At 36.3% G+C, this 13,478-nt stretch overlaps 1 protein-coding gene across 1 annotated transcript; it reads left to right on the top strand.

Moving 5' to 3' along the window:
- Positions 1 to 1,836: 1,836 nt before the first annotated feature.
- Positions 1,837 to 6,022, top strand: LOC117149955 (dynein heavy chain 8, axonemal-like). Its single transcript, XM_033316854.1, has 3 exons — positions 1,837 to 2,868; positions 4,466 to 4,569; positions 4,627 to 6,022. Exons 1-3 carry the CDS (start codon positions 1,843 to 1,845, stop codon positions 6,020 to 6,022), a joined length of 2,526 nt encoding a protein of 841 aa, XP_033172745.1. The 5' UTR covers positions 1,837 to 1,842.
- Positions 6,023 to 13,478: the final 7,456 nt, after the last annotated feature.

Below are 13,478 nucleotides of genomic sequence, written 5' to 3' on the forward strand. Positions count from 1 at the left end.
TCCATACTGTCTCTTTCAACAGCTTCAATAATTTCGCTACTGTCTCTTTCAACAGCTTCAACAATTTCGCTACTGTCTCTTTCAACAGCTTCAACAAATTCGCTACTGTCTCTTTCAACAGCTTCAACAAATTCGCTACTGTCTCTTTCAACAGCTTCAACAATTTCGCTACTGTCTCTTTCAACAGCTTCAACAATTTCGCTACTGTCTCTTTCAACAGCTTCAATAATTTCGCTACTGTCTCTTTCAACAGCTTCAATCATCATATCGTATTTAAGGCATTTCTTATAAACTACGTGAAATAACAATTCAAGATTGAATTCAGAAATTTTGTGGACAGAATTTGCAAATTACTCTTGACAACATTGTCGCCTATGCCTCTCAAAACTACAAGGTTATGGCGTCTCTTCTCGCTAATTGTCTCTTTTATTAACGAGCATTCGGAACAAGAATCAAAGAAAAATGGAAACCGCTCACCAAACTATATTGCTGTCCCGTTCTGCTTAATTACCGCACACGTGTCGACTCTCCTCTCTATGGTTATATTCGCTGTTGCTGTTCCTGCACGCCGATGCAATATGTCCAACGTTGCCACATTTGAAACACGTAACTTTAGATCTGCCACTGCTATCGCCTGGTCTCGTCTCGTTTCTCTCGTTCTTTTCTTCTGCTCTTCTGTTTCGGCACTCCATTGCCTTGTGTCCGAGTTTACCACAACTATGGCATCTAATCGGTGTTTGCATTTTGTGCCTCTTCTTTTCGGGACCTTGCTCTATTCCAGCGAATTAGGCATTTCTGACGAACGAGTGGGCTCTGAGTTGTTGTTGTAGCTCCGCTCGTGTCTTTACGTTCGTTTTGAAAACCAAATGCTGAAGTCTGGGGTCGATATGCGATGTATGTGCCAGGGCCAATGATACCACAATCTCTTCGTGCGTCATTTCCTTCCACTTGGTCAGTAAAGTTGTAACCAAACGGCTGGAGTACACCGAAAGGCATTCATCTTGATTTGGGCGTCCATTCAGCATGTTCAGCAACACTGCAGCACGTGCGCCAGTCACCGACGCTTTCAATAATTCAGCTATCACTTTATTTTGCCTTTCGACTATCGCGCGTAAACTTTGTTCCGAATTGTTTTGTAGGTGTGGTGATCCCACTTCTGATGTCGGAGCACAATTATTATTCTCCATTTCGCGCAGCGAGTTTCGAATGCACCGAAGTTCTACACACAATTAATTTGTGTCACTCACTTCTTCTCCGTGCTAACCTTCGAACCACACTCGGCGACAGCGACCACACGCTGCCGCCGCGCTGTAACGGGAGATGCCAAAGCTACAAAAATACAGCCGACCAATAGCAACGCAGTATGCAATATTGTAATATGATGAAATACCAATGATTTCCCGAAATGATGAAATTACTGTACTTCTGGAATATTCTAACACATAATACAATATGCTGACATACCAATGATTTCCCCGAGCTGATGGAATTATTATTCTTATGAAATATTCTAGCACATCCACCAGCTTACAAAAGTATGCGCCGACAGATATATAGATATATAGATATATAGATATATAGATATATAGATATATAGATATATAGATATATAGATATATAGATATATAGATATATACATATATAGATATATAGATATATAAATATATAGATATATAGATATATAAGCAAAATAGTTTTGTTCCTTTCTAAAAAAGTTTTAAAAAATAGTCCTAGTAGGCTTGGACATAAACATTGTGCGTGACATTTCTAAAGGTATTTCATTTAAATATAACAAGAGAGCAGATTACATTGTGTTACGTGGTAAAGCTACAAATTTATAAAATGGATCCAGAAAGGAATGTCAAACGTTTACGAAAACTGTTGGGCGTTTCGCGCACAATGTTGAAGCGTGCTGCCCGGAGACCTAGCGTAAGTGACCAAGAACGTGAAGACCAACAAAGGAGACGATTTCAGTTACTTCGAGAAATGAGACAGCAACGGATTTCAAGCCTGGGCCCAAACCAGAGGTATGTTTTAGAAATTTGTGCAGATTTATTGGGTATAGATCCTGAGGAAATAGTAACTGGTATTGTGGATGAAAGCAAGTATGTTGAGAATGTAAATTTTATATTTGAGGAAAAAGGTCCCATGGCCATAATGATAAGTAACGCAACAATGTTAGGATATCCAACAGATTCTGGTCGCTACCAGGAAAAACTTAAATACACTGAAATTCAGCGCACCGTATGCTTGAGGTCGGATTTAGTTGATTTGATTGGAAAATGGACTGTTGTATATCGACTTAACAACGAAAAATCTATTGATAACCGTTCGGTTAGTGATGAGGTGGGAATATTTATGATATTCGCTGAGGAGCGAAACGCTTGCTTAAATGTTGTTAAAACATTTATGGATCACGTTTTAAAGCCGTCAATAGAAGCTGTGACCGAATTTGGATTGGCAGAAAAAGAGCAAACTAAAAAGTTTTTTCATATTCTTAATATGTACAATACGTTTCTAAAATCATCTGAAGCAACTGTTTCTTCTCGAGTGAACTTTGATATATCACATGAACTATTTAAAGGATTATTACTTGTGCGATGGCAAATTGAAGCTAGTTCAAAAATAATTACACGAGTTCGACTGGTTGAACGGTATTTTCAGCAATGGCTTAGACAAATTCAAGGTATACTAGTAGAGGGAAAACAAATACAAAGGGATACACCCGATGTAGGACCATTGCAAATGTTGGTCAATTGGCGGCGTATGTTGGCCAGATATACAACCATAACGGAGTTCGTTACATCCCGAGCATTTAATAACCATAAGGACTGCTTGACATTGTCTCGATCTTCGAAACTGTTAAACGTAAGTTACCTTGTCCTTCTCTTCTCTTCAGTTTTTGCCTTATGTCCATGCTCGTGCACCGTAGACAGCAGTCTGAGCGATCGACTGACTTGCTTCTTGAGGATGATAGCCTCCGGTTCTTACGAAAGCGCTTCGGCACTACTTTAGCCCACTCCTTCCTCGTACTCGCGTCCTTTGCAATAGTCGCGTAGCTGACCGGTTTTGGCTCCTTTACCTTAGAATTAGCCGTTTTGGTAGGCTTGGTTGGCAACTCTAAATGTGGCTTCACTGGGACGATTTTCGGCGCCACTGCTATTCGGTCCTTCATCTGCAGAGCCACCGCCTGGGTGGCGGTATCCCGGAAAAAAGCAACTTTACCAGCCTCCTCTTGTACCTGAATCGCTCTAGAGTTGAGTGTAGCCAGCTCAGTGATTGCGACTTTAGTTTCCTTAGTGACGTGGCGCTGAGTCTCAAATGCGGATGTCCAGAATGCCCCGGAAGCCTTCGTTTTGGTATTCCGACAGGTCAAAAGGCCGTATTGGCGAACCAGGTGGAGATTTCGACGCTATTTTCTGCGTCGGCACTCTGATAAGATTAATGATCCTGGCTTAATCTGGCTTGTCGTTATGAACGCTGCCGAGGCCAAGCTAGCCACCTCCGCAGCACTGCCATTATTGGGTATCGCCGACGACGTTTGGGGACCCGATTGCTGCCCTCTCTCAACCACCGGCGCACCCTGCACCGTTATGTCCGCAACCCTCGTCGGAGACCTCGATATCCTGGAGCTTCTCCCGAAAGGGTCGACGCCGTGGGGGGCACTGCCCCCCTTGGACTATCTATTATACAGTAGCGGCAACGGTTATCCCCTTGCGGACGTGGAGCACCAAGGTTTAGATAGGGTCCCACGTAGGCTATGGATTTCTCGCCAGTCCGCCTGATGGAGGTTAATCCGCCTCTACTCGGACACCAGACCCTCTACTTAGGCACCAAACAAGTGATTGGATGATTATTGGTCTGTCCGCGACCTTTATGCCTTTTCCTTTTCTAAAACCGACCGCTCCAGAATTTAAATATAAATTAATATTAAAATGTTCCGCTCTTTCGGGGCAGATCCTATAAATTCAAATTTAAAATTGTACTTTGTTGTTTTTTGCGCGCAACCGTTCACCAAAGCAAGTCTGACAGCGCTGTTGATCTGGCAACGCCACTTGAATTTTATCGCTGCGACAAGTTGGCAGCGCTATCAGCTGTTTTTAGGGCTAGGTCAACTAAACAAAATTGCAACTACAATTAAAATATTCACCCTCCACTGTATCGCGCGTTTTAGCACGTTATGATCACGTATGCAGCAAATGTGCACAACCTCCGTGTGTTTATAAGCGATTACCAATTTTATATGGTTAATCCACCTCGGTTTTATTTATATATCGCGCAGCGCAACTTTAACACGTCCAATAAGGTTTACTGTTCCCTCCGGGTCCATGTATTAATTTATGTGTGTGGGTGTTGTTTGTATGAGTAAGTATATGTAGTCAAGTGATTTACTATGGTACATATGCTATTATATATATATTTTCATTTAATGACCAAAATATTTGTTTTTTTTTTTCATTTCTAGCGCTGGGCTGAAATCGATAATCAAGTTACATTAGCACTAAACGAAGCTAAGGATAATGTTCGTTATATATCTTCTTTACAAAAGTTTTGGGATCCCTTATACCGGTAAAAATTAAGCTACGCTAGTCTAATACATCAATTAATTTAACCATATTTTTATAGTTCTTCTCCCAATGTTATTATAAGCAGTTTACCTGGACTGATGGTTGCAATTCGAAATGTTTCTAAAACAGCGCATTATTTTAATACCCCAGTCAACGTTACAGGCCTTATGGTTAAAATTTCTAATCAGCTTACCATCACAAGTAAGAATTATATCACTGATAACGAACACAGTAGTCTTTGGGAAATACCATCAGCAGAACTTATTGAAAAAATTGAAAAGTGCAAAGAAGTTATGGAAAACTATAAAAATATTTATATACATACAGTTGATGAGATGAAAAACAGTAACGAGCGGCCTTGGACTGTGTCATCTGTTTATATCTTAACCTGCTTACAAAAATTTTTACAGCGTCTCGAAAAAGTTAAGTGGATTGCAAACACGGATATAACTTACTCCATCTTAGATCGCATAATGATAAGCGGAATGGAGAGATTCAATGCTATGATAAAAGGAGCTCGAATAACTATAAGTAGCCAGCTATATGATCCCTTAAACTACAGAATAGAAACCTTTGATTTAGATTTTGAAAAATTTGTTAATGAAGTTGAAGAGGCTGAGGTCGGTATGCAACAGTTTGTCAAATTGCTTTCCACTGAATGTCCTTCTGCTGCATCTGTCATGTTAGTATTAAAGAGGTTCGAAGCTTTAAATTTGGAATGTCTTTGCTTAGATAGACGTTATTTAGAAGTTGCCGAGATGTTGGAGAGGGAAATGTTCTTATTAAAAGACGTTTACAACGAGGAAAGGGGGAACCCGTTTATTCCTCGAAATCTTCCTCCTGTTGCAGGACGGATAATATGGATTCGCTCTATTTTTAAAAAGATTGATTTACCAATGCAGGCATTAAAGTTACGACAATGTGTTCTTGCTCATAAAAAGGCCCAAAGAACAGTTAGATACTATAACTACATGAATGGAATAATTTGTCACTATGAAATGGCCTATCATAAGGCTTGGTTTGACTATGTTGAAGAAGTTCGATGCCTGTTGAACGCACCCATTATGACAACTAATAAAGAAGAGGCGATATATATTGTTAACGTAGATCGCGCAATTTTGCAACTAATCTCAGAAACTGAGTGGATGTGGAAGCTTAATCTAGAGGTTCCTAACATGGCTGCAACCATAACATATTGCAAAGATCGTTTATTAGGCCCTGCAACAACATTAAAGCTTATGTTGCAACGATATGACCGATTACGTGCTTCTCTTACACCGGTCTTTATAAATATTATGAGATTTCGCTTGCAAGAAATTTCAATTTTGTTGAAACCATCATTATCTACCGTCACCTGGATATCTGAAAACCTAGAGGATTACGTGGAAAAAGTTTGCGTGGTAAGAAATTGTGGTTATTATAACTGGTACTGTCCTGTGAAAATAGCAACGTAAATGCTGTTACTGTTAAGTAACATGTTACGATCATGTTACATCCGCCTTATTGCTTGCATAAACATAAACATAGCAACAAAGTGCTGCTTAGTAGTTAGTATGCTATTATATATTATATATTACATAAGCACATAATACATCTCCCTCCTTTTGAAAAGTAACGTAACCTAGTGAAGTTATTTTAATTATTAAATTTTTTTTTACTATTATTATTTTTTTTTATCTGTCATTTTTGTTCAGCTTGAACAATATTATTATTAATATAAAAGTTGATTTTTTAATAAGAAATAAAAATATACATAGTGTATGGAAAATTTTTGTATAAATGATTAAGAAAAATATAATAATTATGAATGAAATTTCTTTAATGTATCTTTATGAACTATTTGTTTCTTGTTTTTATTAGTAAGTAGCGTAATATTGTTATTATCTCCTATGCTTTCTATCTTATAGGGCCCTTTGTATTTAAAGTCTAATTTATGACCTACCTCATTTCTTAATAAAACTTTATCTCCTACTTCTAACTCTATGTCGTAATTTCCCTTATTTTTCTCTTTATGTGCTTCAAGCAGTTTTCTTGCTCGAGCATATGCTACTTCTAACCTATATTTACTCTCCTTAGCGTAATCATCTATATTATATATTGGTTCTATGCTATGTAGCTTATTAAAATGTTTTGGTAAATTACTTGTTCTACCGAAAACTAATTAATATGGACAGTAATTATGTACCATAGATGGGGTCGTGTTGAAGCAGTATACGAAATATTGAAGCCATACGTCCCAATCGGTTTTGTCCGCCGATATGTAGGATAGTATCTACTTGTTTAAAGTTCTATGACTTTTTTCTACCACTCCAACTGTCTGGTGGTGATGAGCTGTTGATGTTATTTTTTTTTGGATTTTCAAGTATTTACATAGGTCAGTAATTATTGAATTCTTATACTCTGTTCCCATGTCCGTTATGAACGTCTTCATTGGACCGTACTTTAGAATAAAAGATTAAAATATAACTTTTGCGACTGTTTTTGCGCTTTTATTTGCTATTGGTATGGCAACTAAGTACTTGGTTAAATCACATATGAGAGTGACTGCGTACTTGTTACCATTTTCTGAACCAATTGTGTCCACGACAACTCTATCGAAAGCATGTTCTGATGTGTCAGTTATAGTCATTGGGGTCTTTGTATGCTTTGTTGTTTTTGCTTTTTGGCATTTTTGACATTTTTTTTTTCTCTTTTTTTTTTCTTGGCCAAGGTTTTTATAATGCCTGTATGACCTCCTTGTATTGGATCATATTGTAGTGTAGACAATATAGCTTCTTTTTCCTTTTCATTATTTATTTGGGTCACCGGGATTAGTAGCGCTACTTTTAAATTCTTTAATATTTTATTTTTTTTTTTATATTTTATTGCCCATATTTTATATACCGGCTTGCAATTCAAACCTTTTAAAAAATGGATCATTCAATTGCAATGTCACTACTTTTCGTACCCCGTCATTTGTTATGACTACGTATACGTTGGGCTCTGAAGCTTTTTCTTTCGTTGACCATCGAGAATAAATATGTCAATGGTCTTTGGTCTGTTTTCACAGTGAAGTGTTTTCCGTAAATGTATGGTCTAAAATGTACTATTGCCCAATGAATTGCTGCTAACTCTTGTTCTGTTGTACTCTTATTTCTTTCACCTTTCGTAAAAGCTCTTGATTCATAAGCAACTGGGAGTTGGTGGCCATTATGGTTTTGAGTTAAAACTGCGCCACAGGCTTGCTTGCTTGCATCTGTTATTGTGCAAAATTCTTTGCTGAAGTCTGGGTACTGCAAGAGTGTTGGGTTAATTAGCTGACCACTCTGTCCGCTCGAATGGAACATTCTTTTTACATAATCTAGTTATGTGCCGCGAATAGTCGGCGAAATTTTTGATAAAACGTCTGTAGTAATTGCAAAATGCTACAAAACGTCTAGCGCTGTCCGCATCATGTGGAACTGGGTAGTTCTGAATGACATCATATTTTTTGTCATCCGGCAAAATTCCTTTGTCTGTGCATTTATGTCCTAAAAATGTGACTTCATGCATAAAAAATGAACATTTTTCTTTAACTTTATTCTTTACTTTAGGTTGTATTCCCTGCATTTACCAAAAACTTCAGTGAGGTTTTTATGCATATGTTTTTCGGAACAACCGATGACTATTAAGTCATCCATATATAGGAATGCCTGAGACGGTTCTATTCCTCAGAATGCTATAGTCATCATTCTTTGGAATGAATTAGGCGCTATTTTTAAGCCAAATGGCAATCGCGTGAAACGATATGAGCCATTGTTGGTTGAGAAAGATGTTATATCTCTCGAGCCTTCATCCAGATCGATTTGATGAAAACCTGACGTTAAGTCAATGCAGGAAAAATATTTTGCTCGACCAAGTTGGTCCAAAATATCATCTATTCTCGGTAGTGGAAATTTGTCAGCTAAAAGTTTCTTTTTAATTTGACGATAGTCTATTACTAATCTCCATTTCTTTTTATCTGAATATGGGCTTGACTTTTTAGGTACTAATAGCAAAGGGCTATTGTACTGTGAAACTGATGGTTTTTGACTATTTTATCTTTTATTAATTTCTGTACCTTGGCTTGCATTTCTTCTACTTCTTGTATACGGGCTCATCATCTTTTAATCTCAACTGTGGTTTATAAAAATTATTAACCGTTATTGATTCTTATTCTAATGCAAATATATCTGTATATTTGCTGCATAAAGTTTCTAATTGTAGTTTAAACAATTCGGTGAAATTTTTCTTTAATTAAGATAAGACAGCTTTATTTCTGTTTTCACTATTTGCCTGAACTACATTGTATTTCGAAAGTGGCTCATATTTTAAAGTGTCCATATTGACTAATTGGTCAGAATCTGTTGTGTTCAAAATTCGGACAACTTTATTACTTGATGTTGCGATTGTATTTGCAACATAAATACCAGTTTGAATTTCGTGGTTTGGAATTAAAATGTTATCATCTTTTGATGATACTATTAATCTTCGGACAACTTGGGATCTTGCTGGTAATAAAGTTGTGTTAATACCAGAGCTGTATGTTATGGGAATATAAATTGGAAATTTCATATTGTTTGGTCTAATTATAAACCAATCTTCTGCTGGGTTTAAATCAATGTGACAATTATATTTTTTAATGAATTCTATTCCTATTATTCCTTCACACGGTATGGGAAAATTTGTATCTAATAAATGAAAGTCGTGTGGCATAATGTATTTACTTGTCTGTATCTCAATAAAAGTCTGTCCTTGAGACTGAATTTTCTGTTGGCTTATGCCTTGAATGTTTATTTTGTTTAGTTATTTGAATATTAAAAAATTTGTCATTTGTTGAGAATAGAGATATCTGCACCTGTATCAAGAAGAAAAACAAGTTTTACACCTGTTTCGGCATGAATGAATGTGGAAAATATATTAAGATTATAATTGATGGTGTATACTCTACGATCTTTTTCTACTGAGTACCTAAACGCATTTGCGAGTTTCCCTGATCTTGGATTACTCGTACATTGGCATTATTTCCGTTATTGTTATTCTGGTTGTTGTTGCGGCCTATGTTTCCATTATTGCGACCTCTATTATAGCCATTATAGCGGTTATTATTTCCATTATAGCGGTTTTGATAACCGTTATTATGGTAACCGTTATTTTGGTAACCGTTATTATAGTTGCCTCCATTACTATTTTTATTGAAGCCTCTACCTCGGTTACCACCTCTATTGGCATTGCCGTATCCTCTGTTGGATCTGTAACCTCTAAAGTACATCACTTTATTGATGTCACCGGTAACTCTTGCACTCGTTCTTATGTATGCGCTTATCGCTGCATCCATAGTGGTTCAAATCCCTGCTTCCAGTACTGTTTTGATACGTTCGTGCTCAGCACGATTTATCATGGTGTCAATTGCCTCTTTAGTGCTTAGACCAGTGGCATGTTCTAGAGGTAAAGGAACATCGATAAAGGAACCTTCTAATAGCTTTCTCAGTCTATCAACTTCAGCCGTAAATTGCATTGCAGTTTTACCTCTTTGCATTATTGGATGTCTCGCCGACAACTACTTTCTGCAATTTGTTTATAATTGCTGGAATTTTTGTTTCATAGTCAACTGAGTTCAAAATTGTGCCAACTATTTTTGACTTAATGACCTCAACTGCAATGTCTTCAAATGGTCCCTTAGCTAAGTCTACCAATTTGATTGCCTTAATGAATCGTTGTAAATGGATCTTTTGCCCATCAAATTCTGGCACTGCGCAAGCGACTTCCTTAATGTAAGACCTAATGGCTGCGGCTTGTTCTGCCATGGTTAATGTATTTTCTGAGTCAGCTGCGTTATTTGTTTTATTTTCTTCCTTCAGCACTAATTTTGCTGGTATAGTTAGATCGTGAAGATCTTCCTCTTTAATATCTTCCTCGACTACAGTTGTATTTTCTTCGTCTGAGTCATTAAAATTTATTGTTAACGGAGTGTTTACTAATGTCGGAATTTCTATCTGGAGGCTGAATGTATTTTTTATTGATATTATTTTTTCTCTTAATGCCACCAGTAGTTCCGAAACTTTAGCACACTGTTTACTGTCCAAATTCTTTCTATTCTGTTGTATCAGTTCTCTGACTTCATTGTAACTATTTACCAATGTTTGGGCATTTTTATTTATCGTTACAGCTTGTATTGATCTATTTTGCGTTAAGCATTTATAAGATTTTCTGAAATTTTCTTTTGATTCTTTTATCTGATCAATAAGCTTTTCCCAGTCCATGCTGTGGTATACTTATACTTTCGAATTTAGGCATTTGTATTTTTGGATTCTAATCTAGATAAAGTCAATATTACGTTTATATTTTAATTTATTATTTTTTTCAAAATTTTTTTTTTCTTATTTTCGTTTATAATTGAGTTTCCTCATAATTTCCCTTAAATATTATCTAAACCGTTAGCAGTGCTACGGTATCGTTTTCTAAGACACTTGTTATGTACTTTGTATATATTTATTAATGCATTGGATACCATAATTAGAGCAATTACAATTAGTATTATGGTTATCCAGTACAAGTCTGCATTTTGGACTTCCACTTTATTTAGAACATTTGCTGTTGAGTCCACAGTTTTAGTGTCTATCAGACCCATTTTGGGTATACCAATTTTATATTTAGGTAGAAAACCTACTTTATTTTTATATATGTTTTTAGTTTTGATTATTCCATTTGTCTCTATAGACATTTATATTTGGAATTATTTATTTCTTAAATTTTTGTCAATGTTCGTAAAAAAAAATTTTGTTTTACAGTATTGCCTGCCTGATTCTAGCTATGGCTTTTCGGGCCATATTGGGTTAACAGGGCATATAGTAGTATATGCTCCGTTTTACAATATGTCTTACAATTTTTCTTATATATAGTGAAATATCCATAAGTCCCTAAGACTTAAGCACATGCCTACACAGCACACCCAAATACCCCCTACACTATTCCGTATGTACCTAATGGATTCCAGATAAGAATGATATGATCCTCAAGATTGGGTTGAGTGGAAAATTCCCAACTCCAAATAAGTCACCCACTGGTAGACTAAACATCCGTCCCATAATTTAAACATTCCTTGCCTAAGCCCTCACCCCATCGTCATGTCCCCACGTTCAAAGCTCGAACTCGCAATCCCGAAAACAAAAGTACTAGATTTCAATAAACAAAACTATAAGAATCTAAGAGCACTTGTATCCAAGAGCGAATGCACTTGAATCCAAGAGAAATCCAAAGACAATTTAGGTCAGCAACTCCAAAGCTCTTTCTCTTCACTTGATCAGATCCCTTAAGTCCAAAGTCCATATCAGAAAAGCTCGATACCGAGGATTGAACGTAAATCAAATCAGAATAATTAGAGGAGTTCAGTTTGAGACCTAATTGTAATCGGTCGGTGTTCTTCAACAAAAATAAAAAAATGTAATCATTCAGTGAAATAAAATTATATTTTTTTTCACATATGGGTATTGCAAACATTTAATTGGCGCATTCGGTAGGATCTGTTAAATAAAGAGTCCTTTTAATACGGTACTGATCCATTGAAGGATACGTTATACAACTAACTATCCAGGATTGGCGAATTAAAACAGTGATTCTAACATTATTTTTAGATCCGCAAAATAATCTACGTGAAAGTGGAACTTAAATAAAATCCCGTGCGGTCCGAACCAAAGTTAATTAAAAACTTTCAAAAAATTCCCTAATCTAAACTTAAACTTATAGTTTAAAAAGCGAATACCTAAAAACCTCAAAACTTAAAATTTAAAAACCAAAAAACAAATACACCATGTCGGTTCCACAACTATCGGAAATCCGTTTAAACCAACTACTTAATCAAATAAAAGAATTAAACTACTACGATGGCACACCTGGCAGACTATCTGGATTCGTGAATCAAATAGAACAACTACTTAATTTATATCCAACACAAGATGCGAGACAAGCACACGTCGTATATGGAGCAGTGAAGCGATTACTAGTGGATGCAGCGTTAGAAGTCGTAACCCAGGAAAGAGCGACAACATGGATGGACATGAAGGAAGCATTGGCAATGGCATTCAAGGATCACAGGCCATATACAACCATCATAAAACAATTAGAAGAAACACCATACCCAGGAAGCATCAGTAAGTTTATAGAGAAATTAGAAATACAGTATTGGATTATATTTGATAAGTTAGAATTAGAAAATGATCCCGTTGATAAATCAAATTATACAGATATGTTGAATAGGACTGTCAAAGCTGTAATAGATCGAAAACTGCCGGATAGAATTTATATGACATTGGCACGTAAAGATATTGACACCATTTATAAATTAAAACAAGGATCAATGGAGGCAGGACTTTATGGTGTTAGTCCAGAAAACTACCTTCCAAATAGATCAGAAGTGAACAAACATAGGAAGAGGGGAAACAATAATCAAAATAATAATCAAAAATATTACGGTAACAGAAATCACAATTATTATCATTCTGGCATGAATCCGAGCAATAATACACAACCCCCTCAAAATTCGAACCAATTTATACCAAATCAAAACCAGTACTCAGCTCGTTTCATACCAAATCATCTAAGAGGAAATTATCACACATATAGAAGGGATTTAACACAAGCCCAACAAAATAATCCCCTTAACTTCCAACCCTCGACTTCAAATAATTTTAATAGTCAAAAACCGATAAAAAGACAACGCGAGAGTCAAAGTGACCAGTGCAGAATGGATGTAAATTTTCATCAAGCTGCCTCGGACACTCAAGTAACACAGAAGGACACACCAGTCCCTATGTAGAAATAAGTTATCATAATAAAATTTACAAAGGAATGATCGACATAGGATCATCAATAAATATTATAAGGGAATATTTTGAAAATATAAAAGAAAACCCA

Source organism: Drosophila mauritiana, unplaced genomic scaffold, assembly GCF_004382145.1.
Source record: "Drosophila mauritiana strain mau12 unplaced genomic scaffold, ASM438214v1 Y_04, whole genome shotgun sequence".
Taxonomy (NCBI): Eukaryota; Metazoa; Arthropoda; class Insecta; order Diptera; family Drosophilidae; genus Drosophila; species Drosophila mauritiana.

What these genes read in the sequence shown, in the direction of transcription:
- LOC117149955 (XM_033316854.1), top strand. Translation starts at nt 1,843, where the DNA reads ATGGATCCAGAAAGGAATGTCAAACGTTTACGAAAACTGTTGGGCGTT. An exon ending in GATCTTCGAAACTGTTAAAC is followed by an intron (nt 2,869 to 4,465) that starts GTAAGTTACCTT and finishes TTTCATTTCTAG; the next exon opens with CGCTGGGCTGAAATCGATAA. An exon ending in TTTTGGGATCCCTTATACCG is followed by an intron (nt 4,570 to 4,626) that starts GTAAAAATTAAG and finishes ATATTTTTATAG; the next exon opens with TTCTTCTCCCAATGTTATTA.